Source organism: Geotrypetes seraphini, chromosome 2, assembly GCF_902459505.1.
Source record: "Geotrypetes seraphini chromosome 2, aGeoSer1.1, whole genome shotgun sequence".
Classification (NCBI taxonomy): domain Eukaryota; kingdom Metazoa; phylum Chordata; class Amphibia; order Gymnophiona; family Dermophiidae; genus Geotrypetes; species Geotrypetes seraphini.
The window spans coordinates 429401789-429428737 of record NC_047085.1 but is presented as its reverse complement, the minus strand read 5'-3'; the positions used below and the strand labels follow the sequence as shown (position 1 = coordinate 429428737).

Below are 26949 nucleotides of genomic sequence, written 5' to 3'. Positions count from 1 at the left end.
TAATACATACCTACACGCCATTAGTCTTGTATTGACTTGCTTGGTGCGCCTATCAGGAAATATTTTGCCTTCGGAGTATAATAAAAATATGAGTATAGATTTATTTACTTTACACTTTTTTTTTTTTGGTGGGTGAGTATTCTTTTTTAAAAAAAAAATCTTTATTCATTTTTTCATCTTACAAGTATATCAAGAAATAAAATTTGAACTTAAAAACATCACTTGATATTCTATTACAATCAACTTAAATTAATGAAATTATAACCCCCTCCCTCCTAGCCCTCCCATATCATATGCATTCACATATATTATACAAAATATAATCTTTCCTATTAATCCAAACATTTAATAAAGAATCAGAACACCCTCCCATCCCTATCCCATCATTTTAATTGTATTATTAAGGGAAAATGTTAACTACTCATTACAATAATCTGTTAATGGTTCCCAAACATCTCAAAATTTACTAAAATATCCTTTCTGTGTGGCTAATGTTCTTTCCATTGTATATATGACATAAAGAATTCCACTAAAAACTGTAATTTAATCTGCTCCAATTTTTCCAATTAAATGTAATCTATTGAATGGCAACTCCTGTCATAATAAGTAAAAGCTTATTGTTTTTTGAAGAAATCTGATTCTTCACTCTCATTGACATGCCAAATAAAATAGTATCATATGTTAAAGCCACCGGATTTTCTAATAACCTATTTATTTGGCCCCATATTGATTTCCAAAAAGCCAAAATAAATGGACAATAGAATAATAGATGGTCTAAAGTCCCAGCTTCGAGATGACAATGCCAACATCTATTAGACTTAGAGCGATCTAATTTTTGTAAATGAACAGAGGTCCAAAATGCTCTGTGTAACAGAAAAAAAACAAATTTGTCTCATAGATACAGATACTGTACATCTCATCCTCAAAAACCAAATTAGTGGCCATTGAGATGCAGTAATTTGATGCTTAATATCAATACTCCAAATGTCCCGAAGACCAGTTTTTGGTTTTTTTATTCATAAATCCAGATATCAATTTATACCACTGTGCGGCCTGGTGTCCCAAGAAGTCCACCTGAAAGCATAAGAACTCCAAACTATATTGACTATTAAGATTTTTCCATTCAGGGAACCCCACCTGAATGGCCTGCTTCAGTTGCAACCATCTAAAACTCTGTGATTTATTAAGACCAAATTTATGTTGCAACTGTGAAAAGTCAAGCAGCTTACCATTAGATATAACATCCTCTAAGGTACGTATACCTGCCATTACCCAATACTTCCAGATGATCTTAAATCTGACAATTTGAATCTTGGAGTTAAGCCATATAATCAAGACACAAGGTTTTTTCCTAGTCTTTTATTTTGTTCTGTGCTGCGGGTATTGCCCAAGTGCTGCGGATTCCTTCGGCAGGAGATCACAGACTTTTCCTTAAAGATTGTCTGCTTCTAGGGATACCCTGTTAGCAGAAGCTGCAGATTTCCTTTGCTTGCACTGTGTATGGCTTGCTTGCCATTCATTTCTATTGCAGCACATGTCTCTGTGGTATCTGTGTACCCACGAGTTTGGTGATTTTGGGGAGTGCTGAAATTAGGGTTTTGGGTGGTTTTTGCATGCCCTGGTCTCCCTCCCCCTCTCCCACACATACCTGTAAAATCGCTGTTTTTCCCAGGCTGTTTTAAGGCAAAATCAGCACCCTCGGTGGCCATCTTGGATTTTCTTTAAAGTTTTCAAAAGTGTATTTTTTGGACGTAGAAGCTTCATTTTTGCTCCAAACTTCACATTTGGCCTGCCTCCTCAGGACAGGGTCCCGCAATATCCCCTCCGGAGAGGCTCTACCTTCCTCCAATTCTACTGGAGATCCAATTGCAATGTCTGGGATGTTGGATTTGGGCGCAGAGGGCGCAAGCGCAGTTCCGGGGAAAAATCTCATAAATCTTCTAAGCATTCCAAGTCTGAGTCCTGCAGAGTGGCTCTTGCCGCTGGTGATTTTTTTCTGCCAGAATTTGTTAATCTGATGTATCAGGCTTTTATGAGAAAAAGGGCTATACCTGTTTCTCCCCCTCAGACTCCTGTGTAGCAGTCTGCTCCGCCTTTGGAGTCCAACAAGTCTATTTGTTCCTTTGTTCCGTGCCACCTTTTCTTCCGAAAATAGTTTCCACTTTCCACGTCAACCAGGAAGTTCAGCTTCCCTCCTTTGTTCAGTCGGGCTCCAAGTCCAAGGACCGTGTTCGGCATCTAATTTTAAGATACCTGGATGCCATGAATGACTTTCGTCTGTCAGACCATCTATTTGTTTTGGCAGGCCCCGCGTGTCGGGGTCAGCCTGCCTCCAAGGCTACCATCTCTTGATGGATCCAAGCTGCCATTTCCGCTGCTTATGTTTCAGTGGGGAAGAAACCTCCCCTTGGAGTGAAGGCTCACTCTACCAGAAGAATGGCTTCCTCGTGGGCTGAATCCCGTGCAGTCTCGCCTGATGAGATTTGTAGGGCGGCCACGTGGGCCTCTCTTCATACCTTTACCTAGTTTTACTAGCTTGATGTGGCGGCCAAACATGATGCTACTTTGGGGGCTTCACTGCTGGTGGCGGGTGCATTGGCCTTCCTCCCCTCCCCCCCGATGTGTTGGGACTGCTTTGATATGCCCCTATGGTAAAGCTTCCAGAGGTTATTGTCCAAGAAAGAAAGATTAGGTTACTCACCTCTGTTAATATTTTTTCTTGTAAATAGCTTCTGGAAGCTTCACACCCACCCATCTATTATGTCCAATTCGCAGGTTGCCTGTCAGTAACTGGTAAGTTAGATTTCTGTCTTTGACCAGCCTTACTAAGAATTTCATGAGTGTCCTTTTATGTAGGGTTAAGGGGTTAGAGGGATCCTGGGGTGGTGCCCTTTCTGATCTTCAGGCTATATCTCCTTTAGCGAAACGTTACTCAGTTTTGCAGTTTCTAAGGCTCCTTCTACTAAGCTGCTTTAGGGCATTAATGTGCGGAATAACGCACACTACAATGCCCCGCGCACTAGACGCTAACACCAGCATTGAGCTGGCATTAGTTCTAGCCATGTAGCGCAGGCTTAGCGCGTGCTAATCTGCTGCGTGCACTAAAAACGCTAGCGCACCTTAGTAAAAGAAGCCCTAAATGTCCAAATTTCTTGTTATGCTAAATTTGACCTTTTTAGTGTTTGTTAATTTTGCGTTTGGTTATCATGAGCTGAATTGACTTGTAGCGGGGAGTCACCGCACCCCCCCTCTCTTTTCTTGTGTCTCCTGTTTGTACTAGATCCTCCTGGCTTTGCTACTTACTGAGCTTAGAGGGGAGTGTCCAGAGAGATGACCTAGCAGAGGGGGGTGGATTTATTTGTAAGTTCTGCATCCAAGGCTGGAATAGATGCAGAACCCTATGGTGAAGCTTCCAGAGGCTATTTACAAGAAAAAAAAAGATTAACAGAGGTGAGTAACCTAATCTTTCTTTACAAAGGATTAATGAGACAAGAAAGTTGAAAGAGTTCAATTTGGGACTGTAAAAACAACAGTTCATGTTTACTAGGGATTAACACAAGAAAGTGAAGCAGCAGTGCATGCAAGCTATGCCTTGTTGGAGTTGATAGCTAAACACGTGAAACCCTTTACCGAAGGTGATTTCTTCAAGGATTGTCTACTTAAAGCTGCAGAAATTGTTTGTCTTGGAAGTATGAAGGTTTTTCAAACAATCGCTTTGTCTTGAAATACAGTTGCAGAAAGAATTAATGATTTGGCCAGCAATTTAAGATCAAGGCAAAATCATCTAGTTTCAAAGTTTTTTCCATTGCCTGTGACAAGAGTATGGACATTGGGGGCGTAGCTCAATTTGCTGTGTTTCTTCGTGCTGAATTTCAACATTTTTGAGGAATTATTGGAACTAGTACCAATACGTGACACTACAACAGGACAAGATATATGTAATTGTGTTTATGAACTTCAGCAAAAATGCTATTTACCTCTGTCAAAACTAACTTCTGTAGCTACAGATGGAGCTCCTTCAATGGCTTGAAAAAAACAACGGTTTTGTGGCATTGCTGCAAAAAACAAAACAAAAAAAACTTGTGACAGATCCAAGATTCTTCATACGCATTGCATTATATATCAAGAAGTATTATGCACAAAGGTAATAAACATGGAAAATGTGTTGACATTTGTCCAAAAAATTATCAATTTCATAAGATCTCGAGGCTTAAATCAGCGACAGTTATCTGCTTTAAGTGAATTAAAAAACAAATATTCCGGTTTTACCTATGTTGGCTATCCTTCTCCAAGGTCCTTAAACAATTGTGGGACTTGAAAGAAGAAATATGTCAGCTTTTAATAACTAATAATCAAGACACAAGGTTGTTTTCTGATCCAGTATGGTTACAAGATTTATCCTTCATGGTTGATATAACAAAACACTTAAATGATTTAAATTTAAAACTGCAAGGAAAAGATCAGATCATTACAAACATGTGTGATCAAGTTAAAGCATTTCAATGTAAGCTAGTTATTTGGGAAAAACAGTTGATAAATGAAGATTTAACGCACTTTCCGACATGCAACATAAACAAATCATCGATCACCTTGACGAACACAAACTTATGAAGACCAGCCAGAATGGCTTCAGCAAAGGAAGATCTTGCTTGACAAACTTGCTGCACTTCTTTGAAGGAGTAAATGGGCAGATAGACAAGGGTGACCCGGTCAATGCATATGAAAGCATAGTTTTATAACTGGGCACCAAAGGGTTCTTGTGCAGGTCTTAAGCTGGTGGGACTTGGGTATCCCTGTTAACTACATTGTTGATATGCACCACTGCTGGGTGGGCCTGAGCCCAAAATAGGTGGGTCCCTGCCCACTGAGTCCCACCTGTAGCTACACCACTGATGTGTGAATACGCTGTACATTGCCCATGAGAATGGATCCCAAATAGTACATGAATAAAAATGTACTTTTGTTTTCAACCTGCTAAAATAATTAATTTTATGTTAGAAACAGGAATAGAGCACACATATCAGGGTAGAGTGCAAAGTATATGCAATCCCTTAGGTTTCTTGTCTGTTCTTACAAGCTACTTTGGTAACTTTCATAAGAATAAAGTTTTATGACTTATTGTTCTTATAATTTGACACACATGAGCAGGTGAAGTTCAGACAGGCTCATTTCACATTTTAACTTGCAAAAGTACAAAAGAAGGATGTTACATTCAGATAGTTTAGTCACATATAGTACAGCAGTATGTATATCCATTTACACTCTGTATAAGAAAGTGTAAACAAGACTAAATACTGCAGCTTTGTTTCTTTTCTTTTAAGGCCTTTAAAGGAAGCATTTGTGAACCTTCTGATAAATGGTTATCGTCATTTTGACCATCAACTTAGAAATGACCTACTAGTGATATCTACGCTTATAGCTGAAAATCCTGGTACATTAATGATTGTAAGTAATGATTCTTCTGTATTAATGGACAAATTGATTCTTGTGCTTGTAACTAATTACATTTAGACTGTTGTACTGAATTGTTTTTGTGTATTTGATAAGCATGTACAGGAAACCTATTATTTTCCTTAGCTTTGTTTCTGAGAGGTTGGTATGACCTAATTATTAATACATCCCTTACTCTTACTTTCTATGTAATATATTGCATGCTAGTGTCATTTGGTTGTGGGAAAAAGCATCTTTGCTGGTTTTGTTAAAGAGTTACTGTCAAAAGTGGTCAATTACTCAGCTATTTGGGATGATAGTGGGCTGAAGCTAGGCAGGATAGGTGGGGCATAGAGAGGCAAGATAAAATCCCTGAGATAGGGGACAAACACCCATGAGCAGTAGTAAAGTGACAATAGGGGAAGGGCACTTTTGAACACAGCAGGGAAGGACCCTTTCACTGTGTGGCTTTGTGCAGCTGCGCCAGCTGTCTCTGCCTTAGTACCTCAGTTTTGATAGTAATATGCTGACTGAATACACTCCAGGGAATTATGTGCCAAAAAAAATCAAAATAATGCACCAAATTAATCCAGCATGTAGAAGAGAACAGTTTTTACAGTATTCAGGAAATATGTCAAATATATTTATTGAGCAAGTTCTTAGATATTATAATATCCCCAGCCTACCCACCCAAAAAATCTCCTTGAATTTGTATACAAATACCTACTAGCAATTTCAAATTCAGTAAATGACTATGAGCCTATGGTGTCAAAGATGTCTAGAACAGTTCACACACTGTTTGCAGCTATAATCCTTTGGATGAGGGCATGTCTGTAACTTCCATACGCTCAAATTTTAATAAATGAATCATCATTGCTCTCCACCATGCAAGTGAGGGCTCCTCTGAAGCCAACTAATGCAGAAGAATCAACTTCTTACTAGATAGATTTCAAACGTACAGACTTTAATGCAATGGGAGAGTACCTGAAGAAAGAGCTGTTAGGATAGGAGGACATAAGAGAAGTGGAAAGACAGTGGTCTAAGCTGAAAGGAGCGATAAAAATGGCTATGGACCTTTATGGGAAGAAAATCAATAAAAACAAGAGAAAAAGAAAGCTGATATGGTTCTCCAAACTAGTGGCGGAGAAAATAAAGGCGAAAGAGTTGGCGTTCGTGAAATATAAAAAAAACCCAAGAAGAGGAGTGCAGAAAGGACTACAGAGTGAAACTGAAAGAAGCCAAGACAGAGATACGTCTGGCGAAAGCACAGGTGGAAGAACAAATGGCTAAAAATGTAAAAAAGGAAGACAAAAATTTTTTCTGATATATTAGTGAAAGGAGGAAGATGAAAAATGGAATTGCTAAACTAAAAGATGCTGGGAATCGATATGTGGAGAGTGATGAGGAAAAAGCAAATGTGCTAAACAAATACTTCTGTTCTGTGTTCACAGAAGAAAATCCTGGAGAAGGACCGAGATTGTCTGGCAAAGTTACACGAGAAAATGGAATGGATTGTGCGCTGTTCATGGAGGAGAGTGTTTATGAGCAACTTGAAAAACTGAAGGTGGACAAAGCAATGGGACCAGACGGGATCCATCCCAGGATACTATGGGAGCTCAGAGAGGTTCTGGCGAGTCCTATTAAAGACTTGTTCAACAATTCTCTGGAGACGGGAGTGGTTCCTGGGGATTGGAGGAGAGAGGATGTGGTCCCTATTCACAAAAGTGGTCACAGGGATGAAGCAGGAAACTACAGGCCGCTGAGCCTCACTTCAGTTGTTGGAAAAATAATGGAAGTGTTGCTGAAAGAAAGGATAGTGTACTTCCTTGAATCTAATGGGTTACAGGATCCGAGGCAACATGGCTTTACAAAAGGTAAATCATGCCAAACGAACCTAATTGAATTTTTTGATTGGGTGACCAGAGAGCTGGATCGAGGACATATGCTAGATGCAATTTACTTAGATTTCAGCAAAGCCTTTGATACAGTTCCTCATAGGAGACTGTTGAACAAACTTGAAGGGCTGAAGTTAGGACCCAAAGTGGTGAACTGGGTTAGAAACTGGCTGTCGGACAGACGCCAGAGGGTGGTGGTTAATGGAAGTCGCTCAGAGGAAGGAAAGGTGTGTAGTGGAGTCGATCCTGTTCAATTTGTTTGTGAGTGACATTGCTGAAGAGATAGAAGGAAAAGTGTGCCTTTTTGCAGATGATACCAAGATTTGTAACAGAGTAGTCACCGAAGAGGAAGTGGAAAATATGAACAAAGGATCTGCAAAAGTTAGAGGAATGGTCTAATGCCTGGCAACTAAAATTCAATGCAAAGAAATGCAGAGTAATGCATTTATGGATTAATAATCGAAAGGAACCGTATATGCTGGGAGGTGAGAAGCTGATATGCACGGATGGGGAGAGGGACCTTGGGGTGATAGTGTCCGAAGATCTAAAGGCGAAAAAACAGTGTGACAAGGCAGTGGCTGCTGCCATTAGGATGCTGGGCTGTATAAAGAGAGGCATAGCCAGTAGAAGAAAGAAGGTGTTGATGCCCCTGTACAGGTCATTGGTAAGGCCCCACTTGGAGTATTGTGTTCAGTTTTGGAGACCGTATCTGGCGAAGGACATAAGAAGACTTGAAGCGGTCCAGAGGAGGGCGACGAAAATTATAGGAGGCTTGCGCCAGAAGATGTATGAGGAGAGACTGGAAGCCCTGAATATGTATACCCTAGAGGAAAGGAGAGACAAGGGAGATATGATTCAGACGTTCAAATACTTGAAGGATATTAACGTAGAACAAAATCTTTTCCAGCGAAAGGAAAATGGTAAAACCAGAGTACATAATTTGAGGTTGAGGGGTGGCAGATTCAAAGGCAATGTTAGGAAATTCTACTTTATGGAGAGGGTAGTGGATGCCTGGAATGTGCTCCCGAGAGAGGTTGTGGAGAGTAAAACTGTGACTGAGTTCAAAGCAGCGTGGGATGAACACAGAGGATCTAGAATCAGAAAATAATATTAAATATTGAACTAAGGCCAGTACTGGGCAGATTTGCACGGTCTGTGTCTGTGTATGGCCGTTTGGTGGGGGATGGGCTGGGGAGGGCTTAAGTGGCTGGGAGGGTGTAAATGGGTTGGAGTAGTTTTTAACGGAGATTTCGGCAGTTGGAACCCAAGCACAGTACCGGGTAGAGCTTTAGATTCTTGCCCACAAATAGCTAAGAAAAAAAATTTTAAATTTAAATTGAATCAGGTTGGGCAGACTAGATGGACCATTCGGATCTTTATCTGCTGTCATCTACTATGTTACTATAGAAGAGCTCTCCACATAAATCCTAGCATTCCCGTAGGGATTGAATGTACTATAGTTAACACATTAAATAGCAGTTTGGGATTTGATTTTAGCCAAAATCACTGAAAAAGTAGTATTTCAACAATTATCAGATTTTATTGACAAAACTCAGGTATTACACCCGAATCAAACTGGATTTCGTAAAAATCATTCAACTGAACATTCATTATTAGGCCTGGTTACAACTATTCACTATTTTCTGGATCAACATAAATCTGTTATTCTTATATCTCTTGACTTAGCCGCTGCATTCGATACAATCGATCATTGTCTATTACTCCATCGCCTTTCTTCTATAGGTCTCACAGATCAAGTGTACGAATGGTTCCGTTCTTACTTTACAGATAGATCTTCTAATGTTTTCTTTAAAAATTCCTTTTCTAAGCCATATCAAAATAATTATGGAATACCACAAGGGTCCATACTTTCACCATTATTGTTTAATATCTATTTGGCCCCATTATTAACATTATGTCAATCCATAGGCTTCACAGTATATGCCTATGCAGATGATTTCCAACTTCTTCACACCCTTGATCCTAATAGTGTACAGGACATAACAGAAATTAATTATAAGTTAGCAAAAACTCATGAATGGTTAAACAACAATCAACTCTCCTTAAGTATCAATAAAACCACAACTGTGCTCTTTTCAGGGAAAGAAAGAGTTCAACTTACAAGTCCAATTATAGTTGATAATAAACCCCTCAATCAGACCACTAATACCAAAATCTTGGGGGTCTTAATAGATAACAATCTCACTTTCCGAGAACATATCAGTGCAATGGTCAAAAACTGTTTTTACAGATTAAGAATGATCCGTTCACTTGTTCCCCTTCTTGATTCATTTTCTCTTAACACACTGATCCACTCGTTAGTTATCTCAAAATTAGATTATTGTAACTCATTATTAAAAGGGGTTTACCAAAAAGATATAAGGCGTCTTCAACTTGTTCAAAATACTGCAATAAAGATTATTTCAGGTTCAAAAAAGTTCGATCACGTCACACCTTTATTACAAAGTGCTCATTGGTTGCCAATATCTTACAGGATTACTTACAAAATAGCTCTTTTAGTCTTTAAGACATTAAAATCTAATACTCCGGCTTTCATAGATAGGCTCTTGATTCCATACAGTTCATCCAGAGCTCTCAGATCAGCTTCACAATGTACTTTAAATGTTCCCTCTTTAAAAGTTATCGGAACCCGCCGTGCTTCCATTTTTTCTGTTACGGCACCAATGTTATGGAACTCTCTTCCTTTATATTTAAGATTAGAACAAGACTTACAAATATTTAAAAAGAACCTAAAGTGTCTTCTTTTTAAAGAAGCCTTTAATTGACAGATTATAAATACTCTTTCTTCCTGACCTTTTCGGTCTATCATTTTATCCCCTTATCTCCCTAACATGTTTCCCTTTTATGTAATCTTTTAACAAATATTGTATTTCCTCCCCACCTTCCCATTGTTATCAGTTGTCTTCCTGTTTAATGTTGTTACCCAGTTTGTTTAGAAGAATAGCAAGTGTATAAGTGAGTCCATTTTAAACTCTATTTTATTTATGTAAAACGCTCTGAAATTGGAAAAGCGTTTAATCAAACAATTTAATAAACTTGAAACTTGAAACTTGAAACTTGAGTGGCAGCGTGAGTTCCAAATACGTGTGATGTGAGTGTATACAGAGTTCCAAAAGGCTTGGATCTTAACACAAGTATAACATATTAGTATTTTAGCCCGTTACATTAACGGGTGCTAGAATAGATGTGTAGACTTAGGCATTTCTTTTTCTTTCTTTCTTTCTGTCTCTCTCCCTCCCCCTTTCTTTCTTTCTGTCTGTCATTCTTTCTGTCTCTTTCCCTGGCCCCCTGTCTGTCTTTCTTTCTTTCTTTCTTTCTGTCTCTCTCCCCCTGTCTGTCTATCTTTCTTTCTGTCTCTCTCCCTGGCCCCCTGTCTGTCTGTCTTCCCCCGGACAGCCACAGCGCCCGCCCACCTACCAGTCTCGCGCTCCACATTAAATTTCATCTGCCACTTGGAGACCCAGTGTTCCAATTTCCTAAGGTCTGCCTGCAATTTTTCAGAATCTGCAGGCATTTTAACAATAGTAAAACTTGAAATCAATATGAAAAACTACAGGTAACCAATGAAGGGTCAACAAAACAGAAGAAATGTCATCCCTGCAATGTGTTTCTATCAGTCAAAATGCTTGTATCAACCAAAGTGCTTTAAGAGTGGTAACTAGGAGACCGAGGTAGAGTTTGTTACAGCAGTCTAGTGAATTAAGCATCAAGCCATGAAGAACTGCATGAAAATCATCAGCAGAGAGTAGAAGCTTCAGGTGCCCAAGTATCTTGATCTTGAAGGATGAACAAACTACAACATTGTTCTGGTGCTTCATAGAGAACAATCCAAAATTACTTCCAATATTTGTATTTATCTAAGGATGAGCAATAGAGAATGACACGGTGGCAGTTTACCCGCGGCCACCGCATTTTAGCCGCGGGTCACCCGCCGAAAACGGGGAAGAAAACTAGCAGTCGCTGCGGCGGCGGGGACAAGGCCATTCACCGCCCGCGGGGCAGTGAATGGGTCTTGTCCCCGCAGTGAGGCATGAAGGATCGCGCGGTCCCCGCAGCTCACACCCGCCTGCCCAATCGATTCTAGTGTTTAGCCAGCTCTCTCCCTTCTCCTCACCTTAGTTTGTAGATTTTCTTTTTCGGCGACCCGCATGCTATCAGAGAGCCACGCACCCGCCGCTGCTCAGTTTCGATCTTCTGCTCTGACGCAACCGGAAACAGGAAGTTGCAGCAGAGCAGAAGATTGAACACTGAGCAGCCGCGCGTGTGCGGCTCTTTGGGAAAGCGTGCAGGTCGCTGAAAAAGAAAGCCTGCAAACTAAGGTGAGGAGAAGGGAGAGAGCTGGCTAATCACTACGATCGATTGGGCAGGCAGGTGGGGGCTGCGAGGACCGTGCGATCACCCGTGTTCCCGGCTCAAACTGTAAGGAGGGAGTGAAAGGGAAAAGGATTCTGGGCCAAGGGGATGAAAACGGAAAATGGATGCAGCGGGGACGGTGACGGGGCGGTGAATGGGATGGCAGTGGCGGTGACGGGGCGGTGAAAGGGATGGCGGTGACGGGGCGGTGAAGGAAACGGCGGTTACGGGGCGGTGCAGAGGATGGTGGGCCGGTGACGGGGCGGTGACGGGGACAGATTTTTTCCCCGTGTCATTCTCTAATGAGCAAGACAACATAATCTTACAGACAGATGTTATCAGATGGAGCCTGATGCAGAGCAACTTCCCAGCTCTTTTCTAGAAATATTTGGAACAGCACATTGCACACGTATGTGTATCTTTCTGACTGGCACTGCCATACGGGACTGGTCAGTCTTTCTTCATCCACAGGGTAGCGAAGATGTATTCTCTCCCCTCTCTTTCAGCTCGAGTCTCTCTCTTGAGCGACTCAGCCCATTTCCTTTATTTTATGATTAAAAGTCACAAAAAAGCAAAACAAAGTAGAACACTTGAATATACAGGATTCACATAAACTTTAATACACCGTATAAAGGACACAGTTCATCAGAGTACAATGACATAAATCACATCAAACTCTTGATACACATGTTTTTTGCTGGTTCACTTTTGTCAGGAGAAAAAGCGATCTTCAATTACCAGGTTGAATTGGTTAATGAGATACAAATTGGAGAAGCACTCTAATAGAGAATAAGCTGGAGAGAAGCTGCAGAAGATAACCTCTACTTTTTCCAGCTTTTGTAGTACTAATTTGTCCACCCTTATTTAGCTAGCAACTCATGAACACAATCCTCTGAAAATTGATCAGGGTCTACCACACCTCCATCCCTATTTGCATTTGTTTTCTGCATAGAAACATAGAAAATGACGGCAGAAAAGGGCCACGGCCCATCAAATCTGCCCACCGTAATGACCACCCCCCTAACTTCACCCTACCAGAAAGCCCACATGCGTATCCCATTTCTTCTTAAAATCTAGCATGCTGCTGGCCCTAATCACCTGCAGTGGAAGTTCATTCCAATGATCAACCACCCTTCCTGGTGTCACCGTGAAATTGCCCGCCCCTGATTTTTAGTGGATGCCCTCTTGTGGCCGAGGGTCCTTTAAGAAAGAAGTTATCATCTTCCACCTCGATACGGCCTGTGATATATTTAAACGTCTCAATCATATCTCCCCTCTCTCTACGTTCCTCGAGTGAGTATAGTTGCAATTTATTCAGCCTTTCCTCATATGGGAGATTCTTGAGCTCTGAGACCATCCTGGTGGCTATTCGCTGAACCGACTCAATTCTCAGCACATCTTTTTGATAATTCGGCCTCCAGAATTGTACACAATACTCCAGATGAGGTCTCACCATAGATCTGTACAAAGGCATTATGACTTCGGGTTTCCGGTTGATGAAACCTCTACGGATACAACCCATCATTTGTCTAGCCTTAGATGAAGCTTTCTCCACTTGACTGGCCGTTTTCATGTCTTTACTAATGATCACTCCTAAATTCCGTTCTGCCTTAGACCTAGCTAAGGTCTCACCATTTAGAGTGTAAGTTCTGCACGGATTTCTGCTGCCAAGGTGCATGACCTTACATTTTTTAGCATTGAAGACTAGCTGCCAAGTCGAGGACCAATGTTCCAATAAGAGTAGGTCCTGTGTCGTGCTGTCGGGCAAAGGGCTTTTACCTACTATGTTACATAGTTTGGCGTCATCTGCGGATAATGTTATTTTACCTTGAAGCCCCTGAATCAAGTCTCTTATGAATATGTTGAAAAGGATCGGGCCCAAGACTGAGCCCTGCGGCACTCCACTGGTATTGGAGAAGGTGCCGTTAATTACCACCCTCTGAAGTCTACCACTCAGCCAGTCCCTGACCCATGCATTTAATGTTTCTCCTAACCCCATCGATGTCATCTTGCTCAACAACCTGCGATGTGGGACGCTGTCAAAAGCTTTACTGAAGTCCAAGTACACGACGTCCAGGGACTCCCCTATATCCAGTTTTCTTGTTACCCAGTCAAAGAAGCTAATTAGATTGGATTGGCAGGACCTGCCCTTTGTGAATCCATGCTGGTGGGGATCCCGTAGATTCTCCTCATTCAGGATCGAATCCAATTTATGTTTAATTAGTGTTTCCATGAGTTTACTCACTATTGATGTGAGACTCACTGGTCTGTAATTTGCAGCCTCCATCCTGGAACCCTTTTTGTGCAGTGGAATGACGTTAGCTGTTTTCCAGTCCAAGGGGACTCTTCCCGTACTCAGGGAAAGATTGAATAGTACGGATAACAGTTCCGCGCTTGGTGCTTCAGCTGTGAACATAAACAGAAGTATTTATTAAGAATTTCAGCCTTATATTTATCAGCTTCTGCGATCATTTTTTATCTCAGGACAAGCAGGCAGCATATTTGAAAGATATTAATGAACAACCAACCTTTTCCAAAAATGGAAAGTATACAAAATTTGATTAAATTGTAAGCAACTTAAACATGATAGGCAGGATATGAAATCCTAAATAAACTTGTTACTATAAGGAGAGAAACTTAAAAGCTCCCTCAGGAAATACTTTTTCACAGAAAGGATAGTGGATGTTTAGAATACTCTTTCATGGGAGATAATGGGGACAACAGGGGTGACAGAATTCAAAAAGGTGTGTAATAATCATAGAATATCCCTCTATGGCAGTGTCTCTCAAACTTTCTCGAGCCGGGGCACAATAAAAGTAGTGGCCACAGCTTGAGGCACCCAGAAGTGCAAGGACGTCACCATGATAACATCACACATATGCGTGACATCATCATGTTGACGTCCGCGCATGTGAAGAGGCCTTCTAGATGGGCCCGGAGATGCCAGTAGGGTGTGCCAGCAGGGAAGAGGGCTGGAAAGAAGGAGAGGCACTGGCACCAGCAGTGTTTCTCAACTACTTCAAGCTAAGTACCCCCTAAACCTAACAAATATCAACTGAGTACCCCACCCACAGACCTCCCTAGGCCCACCCAAGCTCTGCCATAGATCCCATTGCAATGCAGTTGTTCCATTCATTTTTCATATACACACAATATACACAGCAGATATAAATTCTCAAAACTGACACATTTCAATCACTATATTGAAAATGAAATAATTTTACCTACCGGCGATCCTCTGCAGGCTGCTGTAATTAGCTTTAAAGGTGAGACTGAGAAGCCACAGGGGAAGCCAGAGGGCACAAGAGAGAAGGGGGAAACATACAGGCCTTCAGTGAATCGGGCAGCGCTATACCGCGTAGGGAAGTCAGCTGGCAGACGCCTCTCTTCTTCCTCAGTGTGCCGCGGCACACTTGGAATCTCAGGAGGCACACAGTTTGAGATACTTCTCTATGGCAAGAGGATGGAATAAATGGCATCACAACCCTAAGGACAAAGGGGAGGGACAGCCTGCACACTGCAGCAAAAAGAGCCTTGGCCACCTTTGTGGAAAGACCAGATAGCCCCTGCTGATTTTTTTTCTGCCATCAGTTACTTATAGGCCAGTAGTCAGTCAACGGTGCTGAAACTGGTAATTCAATTCTGGTCTCTTTGTGAGCTTTGGCACTGAATTTTTGTTTTTTAAAAAGCCGGCTAGCACATGCCCAGTTAAATCAATATTCAGACTTAACCAGCCATGTGCTTGCGCATAAATATAGGGCAGCTATTTATGTGGTCCTGTTTATGCAAAAAAATGTGGCTGGTTAGGTCTGAATAGTGGCAACTAACTGGGCTCCACTCCTAAAATGCCCTCAATGTAGTCAGCTTCCACATTGGCACTACCTGGTCATTTTCAGCATGACCGGATAGCTGCATATAAGCAAGTTAACTAGTCAGCAGCCATCCCTAGCCAGTTAATTTGCTTTGAATATTGACTGATATGTTACTATATTGCAACTAAATATGTAGATTCATTTGTTTATTTTCTAACTTGTTTGATGTATTTGTATATATGAAATGATGTGACTAATGTTCATGTTATGCTTTAGGAAAGTGGATTTGCCAAGCAGCTCATACTGTTTGCAACATATTGTGAAGGTAAGAACTTTCTTAAATCAGTTCATCTTTTTTTTTATCATGACCTGAAATTTTAGCTGCACTTAATACTACAGCTTAGTAACTCCCCTCAATGTGTTCAAGCAGCCAGAAATGTCACAAGCAAAAATAGATCACCTCTTTTCCCATGTCCTGAGGAGATGCCCCTCTGGAGACTTTTAACTGCTATCTAAGAGATTTGAATCAATTGCATTGTAGATAATCAAACTGCAAAATGGCTTGCTTATACCTGGTGATTAGACAGATCTCAGCAATCCCTTGCGTAGTTTACGGAAAGCATTAGCACGCGTTACAATATTTTCCTATTGTCATGTGCTAATATTCACCAGCTACAATCTTGTTGTGCTATCATGATTGATTTTTGTTACTAACAATTGGCAACGTGAGACAAATTATAAAGAGGATCCATTGGACTATATGTCTTCCTGGATAGGAAATCATTTGACCCATGCCATGTTGACTATGCCTCTTCTTCTGAGTCTAAGAAGAGATTCCTCACACTGAAACCCAGAGAGGGGATTCTTTCTCTGTTTATATTTCCCCAGCGACACATAAACGATTGGTTTAGGGGTACTTTTTCTGACCTAGTTCTTGAGGTATCCTTGCTTGCCCCATATCATTTTAGTTTTATGCTTCGTGTAACCAGCCCTGCTCTTCATTCCGTGGTGAGGAGCTATCCAATCTTTGCTACGGCACGACGAACATGGCGCTGAGTTTGCTGGGTTTTGTCTGTCTCCTCTTCTGTTTCTCCTTATCTCCCTATTCAGGGTAATGAAAATGTTTTGCTGGGGGAGTCAATCTTTTCAGAAGTGGGCAACTGGGTTTTTTTTTATTTGTTCCAAATGTTTACGGAGGAAAGTTTATTGGCTTCCTTCGAAACCATACGCTGTAAATATAAGTTACCTAAGCAGGATATTTTTTCCTATTATCAATTACGCCATTATATACAAGCTTTGCCAGCATGTCACTTAACTGAGGATTGTAGAGAAACAATGTCAGAGATGTTTAGCCTTTCGGCACAACAACATATCCCTTTACGATTCCATCATTCCTGGATAGTCTACCTGGTACTAATTTTGAGATTCTGGCAGCAGCATGTGAGGAAGACTTACATTGTGTACTTACCTCGCAACAATTGCAACAAAGACTGAAAAATTCTCGCAAATTGACAGGAAATGTTTTACATTACTTAAGTTTCTTTTGAGATTGTATATTTCACCCATTCGGGCATTACGCATGGGAATCATGTCTGGGGAAATCCGGACGTATGGTAACCCTATCCAGACTCCAACTGCCGACAAATTGCTAACCTCCCATTCTTTGCCAAACTCACTGAAAAAAACTATTCAATCAACTCCTTTCTAGAGAAAACCAACGCCTTCCATCCTAACCAAACAGGTTTTCGCACTAATCACTCCACAGAACTATCTCTGATTGGCCTCACCCGTACTATCCTCTATTACTGCAACCACCGTAAATCTGCCCTCCTAATATCCCTTGACCTTACAGCAACCTTCAACACAATTGATCATGCTCTTCTCCTTAATTGTCCTCAAAGTAACGGAATCACTGGCTCTGTACTAGACTGGTTCTCCTCTTACTTCTCTGATCCAGTGGCGTACCTAGCATATGTGACACCCGGGGCCCATCATTTTTTGGCACCCCCCCCCCATCTATATGAAAAATATATTTTTTAGTAACAATCCACATATTGCACAACAAGAGTGTACCTAGGAAAAGGCAGCATCTTAAACACTGCAGTGAGCCCTAGAACACTAACACATACATTATAAAACTAAACAAGCCAGATCCCGCACAGTCGATTGATCCTGCAGTCAATGCCAACTGAAAACTATGTCCTTTTCATAAACGCAGAACAGAGATACACCTTCGCCCAATATGGAATAATCACAAACTAAAAATAGAAATATGTAGACAAAAGTTAAACTGAACCGCCAAGAAACCAGACTCTGGATACAATGCAACACCACAACACCACAAAAACAGTGGCACATGTCCCCTAATACTGTGCAAAATATAAAGACAATAGATGTAAATTTGAAAAAACTGATACATAACAATCACCATTTTACAAATTAACAAATAAAAATAAAACAAATAATGAGAAATAAGAAAATACCATTTTATTGGACTAATCCATTTTTCAATTAGCTTTCAGAGGCCAAATCTTTCTTCAGAACAGTACAGTATACTGCTGTTATGCTATTCTGTCCTGAGGAAAGGGGTGTAGTCCAATAAATTGCCTTATTTCCATTTCCTATTTATAAACTTTTGTCAATACAGTTACAATACTACTTGATTCTAAGTAAAGCAACAAAAAAAATCTTTCTACCTTTTGTCGTTTCTGCTTTAATCATCTTCTCTCTCTTCTTTCTATACAGCGCTTGTCCTCTCTCCCTTCCATGCAACATCTGCCCTCTCTTTGCCCCTTCCATCCAGCTTCTGCCCTCTCTCTCTACCCCTTGCATCCACTGTCCACCCTCCCTGCCTTTCCATCCAGTGTCCGCCCTCTCTCTCTTCCATATGGCATCTTCCCTCTTTCTATGTCCCTTCAATAAACTGTATATCCTTTGCCCTTTCTCTCCTTTGTACTCTGTGCCTTTGTACTCCTGTGCCCTTTCTCTCCATTTCAGCTTCACCCCCTCTCCATTTTTTTTGTCTCCACCACTTCCCCTATGCTCTGGCACCTCTATCCCCTTCTCTCCCCCCCCTGCCCTGGCATCTCTCTCCTCTCCTTCCATCTCCCCCTTCCACTCCATTATCTAGCATCTCTTCTCCTTCCTTTCTCTCCTTCCTTCCTTTCACCTGGACTGGCATCTGTCTCCTCCCCCTCCCCCCATATGCCCTGACATCTCTTCCCCCTCCATGGTCTGGTAGCTCCTTTCCTTTCCCTCCCTCCTAAGGTCTTGGCTTCTCTTTCCTCTCCTCTCCCTTCCCTGGTCTTCCTTCTCCCCTCTCTCTCCCCAATTGGGTGCAGCAGCAGCACTTCTCTTCCTCTCCCCCCTCCCCAATTGGGTGCTGCTGCAGCATTTCTCTTCCCTCCCTTCCCCCATGCCCTGGCATCTCTCTCTTTTCCCCCACCCCCTCCATTATATTGCATCTCCACTCCTTCCTTTCTCTCCCTCCTTCCTTCCTTTTCCCTGGTCTGGCATCTGTCTCCTTCTCCCCCCCCCCTATAGTCTGGTATCTCCTTTCCTTTCCCTCCCTCCTATGGTCTTAGCATTTCTTTCCTTTCCCTGGTCTTCCTCCCCCCCCCACCATTGGGTGCAGCAGCAGCATTTCTCTCCCCCCCTCATCACTTCTTCCCCCCCGCCTCGGTCGGCAGATTCGCTACAGGCTAAGGCAGGAGATAAGTCAGCGATGGAGGTAAGCTTACAACATGGAGCTCTTCCTTGCTTCGGGCCTTCCTCGCTGCCGGGTCCTGCCTTCACGGAAACAGAAAGTCGGCAGGACCCGGCAGCGAGGAAGGCCCGAAGCAAGCAAGAACACCAAGTTGTAAGCTTTCCTCCCTGCCCTATCTCCCGCCTTAGCCTGTAGCGAATCTATTTCTCGGACCTACTTCATTTCTCTTAGGTACCTTCTCCCTCCGTTAGCCAGCAGCAGTTACTGAAGCACGCAGCGACGAGCTTCCGCCTCTCCTCTTTCTGATTTGTTTCGCTTTGTGCAGGAGATGAGGAGAACACTGCTGCTCCTTCCCCGAGCCAGGCCCGACGCGTACAAGCATCGGGTCTACAAAATTTCACTTCCGGCATCAGTTCTAACGGGGAGGAAGTTGCCGGCCAGCCAGAGAGTGATTGGCTGGCCCAGAACTTACCCTCCGACGTTAGAATTGACGCAGGAGGTGAAGCCTTGTGGGCCTAACGCTTTTTCCCCGCCCACCAGCCCGCCTCACCTTTTGTCTCCATCTACCAATTGCCGGGTTAAGGAATGACTCTGCGGGGGAGCCAGTGCCGGGATGCGGTGGTGAGACGAAGCAGCGGCAGAATAGGGAAGGTGGCCGGCTGTGCACCCCCTTGGGGCGTGCACCCTGGGCAGACCTCCCCCCGCCCCTCCTTAGTACGCCACTGCTCTGATCTAAACTTCAAAGTCAATTCCAACAATTCTCACAAACATACGGAGTCCCACAGGGTTCTATTCTTTCCCCCCTGTTATTTAACATATTCTTAACTCCTCTTCTAATTCTGGCACAATCAGCTTGGATTTACTGTCTTCGCATATGTTGACGACATCCAATTACTCCATTCCATTAATCCAGCAATTGCAGATGATATCCAGGAAATAAACACAAAACTTGACAAAATTAGCTCCTGGCTGATCCACAGTAAACTTTCTCTAAATGTAGCAAAAACAAGGGGTATCTTATTCCCAGCCTTTGACAAAGAAACTCTGAGCAGACCAATATGCATAGACTCCAACCCCATTCAGACCGACACTAAAATCAAACTCTTGGGGGTCATCCTCGACAAAGACCTCAGTTATCATGATCAAATAAATGCAATAATCCAATGATGTTTCTACAAACTCAGATTTCCCTCGGCCCCAGCACTGTTTTTCTTGCTGGCCGCCGAGCCCTCGCCATTGCCAAGGGGAGAGGAGTGTGGGAGCACTGCTCCGCCCCCTCCCGAAACTACAGGAGAGCCCCGACCTTAAAGCAGGTCGCACCTACAGAGCCCGGCATTTCCCTCGGCCCCAGCACTGTTTTTCTTGCTGGCCGCCGAGCCCTCGCCATTGCCAACGGGAGAGAAGCGTGAGAGCACTGCCCCGCCCCCCTCCCGAAACTACAGGAGAGCCCCGACCTTAAAGCAGGTCGCACCTACAGAGCCCGGCATTTCCCTCGGCCCCAGCACTGTTTTTCTTGCTGGCCGCCGAGCCCTCGCCGTTGCCAAGGGGAGAGGAGCGTGGGAGCACTGCTCTCCCCCCTCCTGAAACTACAGGAGAGCCCCGACCTTAAAGCAGGTCGCACCTACAGAGCCCGGCATTTCCCTCGGCCCCAGCACTGTTTTTCTTGCTGGCCGCCGAGCCCTCGCCATTGCCAATGGGAGAGGAGCGTGAGAGCACTGCTCCGCCCCCCTCCCGAAACTACAGGAGAGCCCCGACCTTAAAGCAGGTCGCACCTACAGAGCCCGGCATTTCCCTGGGCCCCAGCACTGTTTTTCTTGCTGGCCGCCGAGCCCTCGCCGTTGCCAAGGGGAGAGGAGCGTGGGAGCACTGCTCCGCCTCCCTCCCGAAACTACAGGAGAGCCCCGACTTTAAAGCAGGTCGCACCTACAGAGCCCGGCATTTCCCTCGGCCCCAGCACTGTTTTTCTTGCTGGCCGCCGAGCCCTCGCCGTTGCCAAGGGGAGAGGAGCGTGGGAGCACTGCTCTGCCCCCTCCCGAAACTACAGGAGAGCCCCGACCTTAAAGCAGGTCGCACCTACAGAGCCCGGCATTTCCCTCGGCCCCAGCACTGTTTTTCTTGCTGGCCGCCGAGCCCTCGCCATTGCCAATGGGAGAGGAGCGTGAGAGCACTGCTCCGCCCCCCTCCCGAAACTACAGGAGAGCCCCGACCTTAAAGCAGGTCGCACCTACAGAGCCCGGCATTTCCCTGGGCCCCAGCACTGTTTTTCTTGCTGGCCGCCGAGCCCTCGCCGTTGCCAAGGGGAGAGGAGCGTGGGAGCACTGCTCCGCCTCCCTCCCGAAACTACAGGAGAGCCCCGACTTTAAAGCAGGTCGCACCTACAGAGCCCGGCATTTCCTTCGGCCCCAGCACTGTTTTTCTTGCTGGCCGCCAAGCCCTCGCCGTTGCCAAGGGGAGAGGAGCGTGGGAGCACTGCTCTCCCCCCTCCTGAAACTACAGGAGAGCCCCGACCTTAAAGCAGGTCGCACCTACAGAGCCCGGCATTTCCCTCGGCCCCAGCACTGTTTTTCTTGCTGGCCGCCGAGCCCTCGCCGTTGCCAAGGGGAGAGGAGCGTGGGAGCACTGCTCCGCCCCCTCCCGAAACTACAGGAGAGCCCCGACCTTAAAGCAGGTCGCACCTACAGAGCCCGGCATTTCCCTCGGCCCCAGCACTGTTTTTCTTGCTGGCCACCGAGCCCTCGCCGTTGCCAAGGGGAGAGGAGCGTGGGAGCACTGCTCTCCCCCCTCCTGAAACTACAGGAGAGCTCCGACCTTAAAGCAGGTCGCACCTACAGAGCCCGGCATTTCCCTCGGCCCCAGCACTGTTTTTCTTGCTGACCGCCGAGCCCTTGCCGTTGCCAAGGGGAGAGGAGCGTGGGAGCACTGCTCCGCCCCCCTCCCGAAACTACAGGAGAGCCCCGACCTTAAAGCAGGTCGCACCTACAGAGCCCGGCATTTCCCTCGGCCCCAGCACTGTTTTTCTTGCTGGCTGCCGAGCCCTCGCCGTTGCCAAGGGGAGAGGAGCGTGGGAGCACTGCTCCTCCCCCCTCCCGAAACTACAGGAGAGCCCCGACCTTAAAGCAGGTCGCACCAATGGCGCGCCGCCGTTCGGTGTGCCGACGAAGGTGCACAACTAAGGCGCGTGTGCCTTAGCACGCGCCTTTGCGAAGTGCCGGCGAGAGGTGCCTGCATGGAAACGCTAGACTCACATTCAGGAACCACTCAACCAAACCTCCCATCCTGAACACAGAGGCAGTGACCTACTTCCACGACTGGTCCCCCGGAACCACGGATCTAAACCAGGTAGACCCACCCGACAAGCTCCGAAAAAAAAAAAAAAACTGAACAGACCCCTAACTGACCGGACACCTGCACTACGAATCTGGACCAAGAACTCCTACTTGATAAGTATCATTGAAACTGAAATATCTCCCTATAGTCAACAGTCTCGTAATTGTATAACCTTTAACTTAACCTGTAACTGTGTCAATAGACAATAGTCTCACATAGTCAACAGTCTTGTAATTGTATAACCTTTAACTTAACCTGTAACTGTGTCAATAGACAATAGTCTCATAATTGCATAGCTGTTAACTCAACTTGTAACTGTGTAACCCTACAACTATATGATCAATAGCCTTGTAATTGTTTAACTGTGTAACAACCTCCAACCTGCTATTATGTAATAACCTCTAACCCGCAAGTATGTAACATTATAGCACCTTTGTAGCATTCTCCAACCTGTAACTACCATAGTTGCCTTTAGCCCCATACAACAGTACAGCTGCCAAACCCCCCCCTCTCCTCACACGTCAGTCATATAGACACCACTGCCTGATCACCATCCAAATAGCATTTCAACCCATTAAGACACAACAACAACAACAACAACAACAAAAAAAAAACCTTCACAATCTTCCATCAACAATCCCTTTCCCCTCCAAGTGCACCACTATGGCCTGGTCTAACTCTCACCAATGCGCTATACTACTCCTACTCTACCTACTCACCACCAAGATCTGCACAGCCGACCCAATACACTCTGCCCCCATCCCAGTTCACTATTCCTCATACCGTCTGGCAAAACCCAGATCTCACACACTCACACCTCTCACACCACACGACCACCTAAACACAGGTCCTTTCCCATCCCTCAATCCTCCCACCCCCCACAAACCAACCAAGCACCGCATGAACCAACCAAACCACAAACCAACCAAGCACTGCATGAAAAAACAAAGAACACTGAAAAAACTAGCCTACTCCCACAATTCCCCAACGGACCCCACCAACTACCAGAACCTTCAAGGTTACTACCTAAATATAAGATCGATGAGGAATAAATCCATCCTGATTAAAGACTGGCTGACCGAAACCAATCCCGACTTTGTCTTACTTGCTGAAACCTGGTTACTATCAGACACAGACATCATCATCAAAGACTGTCTCCCTCCAGGCTTCAAGATTTTGTCCCTAGCCAGAACCAGGGGAAGGGGAGGAGGCCTAGCAATAATCTTCAAAGACCATCTAAACTGCACCACACTCAACACCAAATCCTCCCCCAACCTAGAAATACTAGCCGCCTCACTAACTTCAAAGGCCTTTGCCTCCTCCCTAACAATCACTCTCTTTTATATCCCCCCTAAAAAATGGACGGTAGCCAGGGAGGACTTCGCTGAATTTTTATTAACCAACTCTTTAGCAAGCCCATACAACCTTCTATGCGGTGACATCAACATTCACCTAGAGCAAACAGATCAGCCAGATATATCCGACCTCTGGTCATTAATCTCACAGCTAGGTTACTTCAAACCCCCACCCATCGTAACCCACCAAAGAGGTCACCAGTTAGACCTGGTGACCTTCTCCGCCAAAGAACCAATCACTCCCAAATTCGTGTGGAAACAAGACAACTGGACAGACTCCCTATGGTCCGACCACAAACTTTGTAGCTTCTCCATTCACTACCAACAAAAAACTACCATAAACAGAAAAGCAAGAAACACCAAAACCCACACCACTAGAGGCAAGATCGACCCGAACGAATTCTGGTCCCGCTACGAAACTATCACAAAACAAAACGAAGAAACGGACCAAATCATGACCACCTGGATCAAAGACAGCACAAACATTCTAAACGAAATAGCCCCCTTAAAAACCAGCAGAATTAGATCCTCAAACCAGGAGGGCTGGTTTGACCTAGAGCTACTACAGGCAAAAAAGGACCTCAGAAAATCAGAGAGACAATGGACCAAATCTGGAACCCAAGAGCACAGAATAGAATGGAGACTCAAACTAAAAAACTACAAAACCCTAACCAAGGATAAACGAAAAAACTTATATGCCCAAAAAATTGGAAATGTCACATTCAACAGTAGTAACCTCTTCAAACTGGTCAACGATCTTTACAATCTCGAGACAGTTACCGACAACCGGGACGAAGAACCCACACTAACCGCCAACTCCCTAGCCGACTTCTTCCACTCCAAAATACTGAAACTAAGATCTTCGATAACTGCCCCTGCCAATCCCCACGGGGACTTTCCAACCCTCCAAGACAACAACAGTTCCAAACCAGACCCGGGTCCAGAGCAGACCTAAACTGGGATCAATTCACTACTATCGATTGGCAATCCTTCAACAAATTCTATAACAAATATACCAACTCCTTCTGTAGACTAGACACCTGCCCCCCTAACGTTATGAAAACGGCTCCAATCCACTTCAAAGCAAATATGCTGGCATGGGTTAACCTCCTACTATCTACCGGAAGCTTCCCAGCAGAACAAGGCCACATCTCGATCACCCCAATCATAAAAAACACAAAAGAACCACCCAATATCCCGTCCAACTACAGACCGATCGCAAGCATCCCACTATTCACCAAAATAGCAGAAGGGCTGGTTAATGCCGAACTTACCACATACCTTGATAAATTCAATATCCTAAATGACAATCAATCAGGCTTTCGCTCCAACCACAGCACCAAAACCATTATAGCCTCTCTCCTAGACCACCTTCACACACTCTTCAGCCAAGGCTCCAGCGCCTTGATTGTACAACTCGACCTGAGCAGTGCATTCGACCTGGTCGACCACAACATTCTCCTTGACTGCCTCACCTACATAGGCATCTTGGGCCAGGTCCTTAACTGGTTCCACGGGTTCTTACGGAACAGATCATACAGGGTATTCATAAACGACGCCTTCTCATATAGCTGGGAGAACTCCTGTGGCATGCCACAGGGCACCCCCCTGTCTCCCACCCTGTTCAACGTCTACCTCGCCTCCCTAGGAAACCTTCTGCAAAACCTCAAGCTCAAATTTTTTATCTACGCAGATGACATCACTATAATCATCCCGCTAACCAGTTTCACATCAGAGCTCCTTACCTTCCTTTCAAGCGTACTCAATCAGATAGAACACTGGATGTTATCATACAGACTAAAACTAAACCCGGATAAAACAAAATTCTTCCTAGCAACCCCCAAAGATAAAATCAAAGACACCACAATTCAAGTAAAAGGATCCGTTTTCCCCCTTGAACAAAACATAAAAATACTGGGCGTCACACTAGACAAATATCTATCCCTTGACAAACACATGGACAATACTGTCAGAAAAAGTATCTCGGTGCTTTGGAAACTCCGCACCATAAAAAAATACTTTGACGACACTTCATTCCGCCTGCTAGTACAATCTTCCATCCTTAGCATATTGGACTACTGCAATACCATTTACTTAAGCTCCACAAAAAAAACCATCAGGAGACTCAAAATGATCCAGAACACTGCTGTCCGCCTCATATTCGGCCTGAAAAAATGGGAACACATCACCCCTTTCTACCACAAACTCCATTGGCTGCCATTAGAATCCAGAGTCCTATTCAAATTCGCCTGCTTCTGCTAAAAAACAGTATTTGGTTTATCCCCAAGCTACATCATCCCTCACTTCGCCCTGAATCACAGCATCAAGGACTCCCGCAGAATCCAACTATTCACCTACCCCTCCCTTAAACTTTGCCACTCTAAAAAATTCCTCGACAAAACCCTTGCCTTCCAAGCCACTAAGCTAAACCCATGGTTATCCCAAATGGACCTCAAGGCCCCCAACTACCTCGGCTTTAGAAAACTACTCAAAACCCGCCTCTTCCAAGACCAGGATCCCAACGCCCCTTCTATCTAACAACCCCTCTCCCCTCTACATCCTTCCTTCACCACCCCTGGCAACTTTGATCAATTTGTTATTGAACCGCTTGTAACCCCGCTCAACTGATGTAAACCACTTGTAACCTTGTTTAATTGATGTGAACCACCTAGAACTCTTTCGGGTATGGCGGGATACAAAAAGAAAGTTATTATTATTATTATTAATTCTCTCCATTACATTACATTACATTACATTAATGACTTCTATTCCGCCTGTTCCTTGCAGTTCTAAGCGGATTACAACAAAAAGATAACTGGACATTTCCAGGAATAAGAATACAATTAACGACGTTGGGCCTAATACATCAAAAAGATAGTTGGACGTTTTCAGGAAGAGGAATACAGTTAAAGGCGTTAGGTCTAAATCACATTTTGAAGGGAGGATCCTAAGAGGGGGAGAGAGGGGAGAAGAGTGGGGTTAGGAAATTAGGATGAATTTCTTGCATAGTATGGTTTTGATTTCTTTTCGAAAAGCTTTGAGGTCAGTTG

General features: G+C 44.1%; 1 protein-coding gene across 2 annotated transcripts in view; it reads left to right on the top strand.

The window, feature by feature from the left end:
* Window positions 1-26949, top strand: part of LOC117354200 (GTP-binding protein 10-like) — a 366380-nt gene that overhangs the window by 56410 nt on the left and 283021 nt on the right. For both annotated transcript variants that reach the window (XM_033931252.1, XM_033931248.1), the window contains exons 9-10: window positions 5322-5445; window positions 15788-15836. In XM_033931252.1, the coding sequence (XP_033787143.1) occupies window positions 5322-5445; window positions 15788-15836 (173 nt within the window). The remainder of the gene's footprint in view (window positions 1-5321; window positions 5446-15787; window positions 15837-26949) is intronic.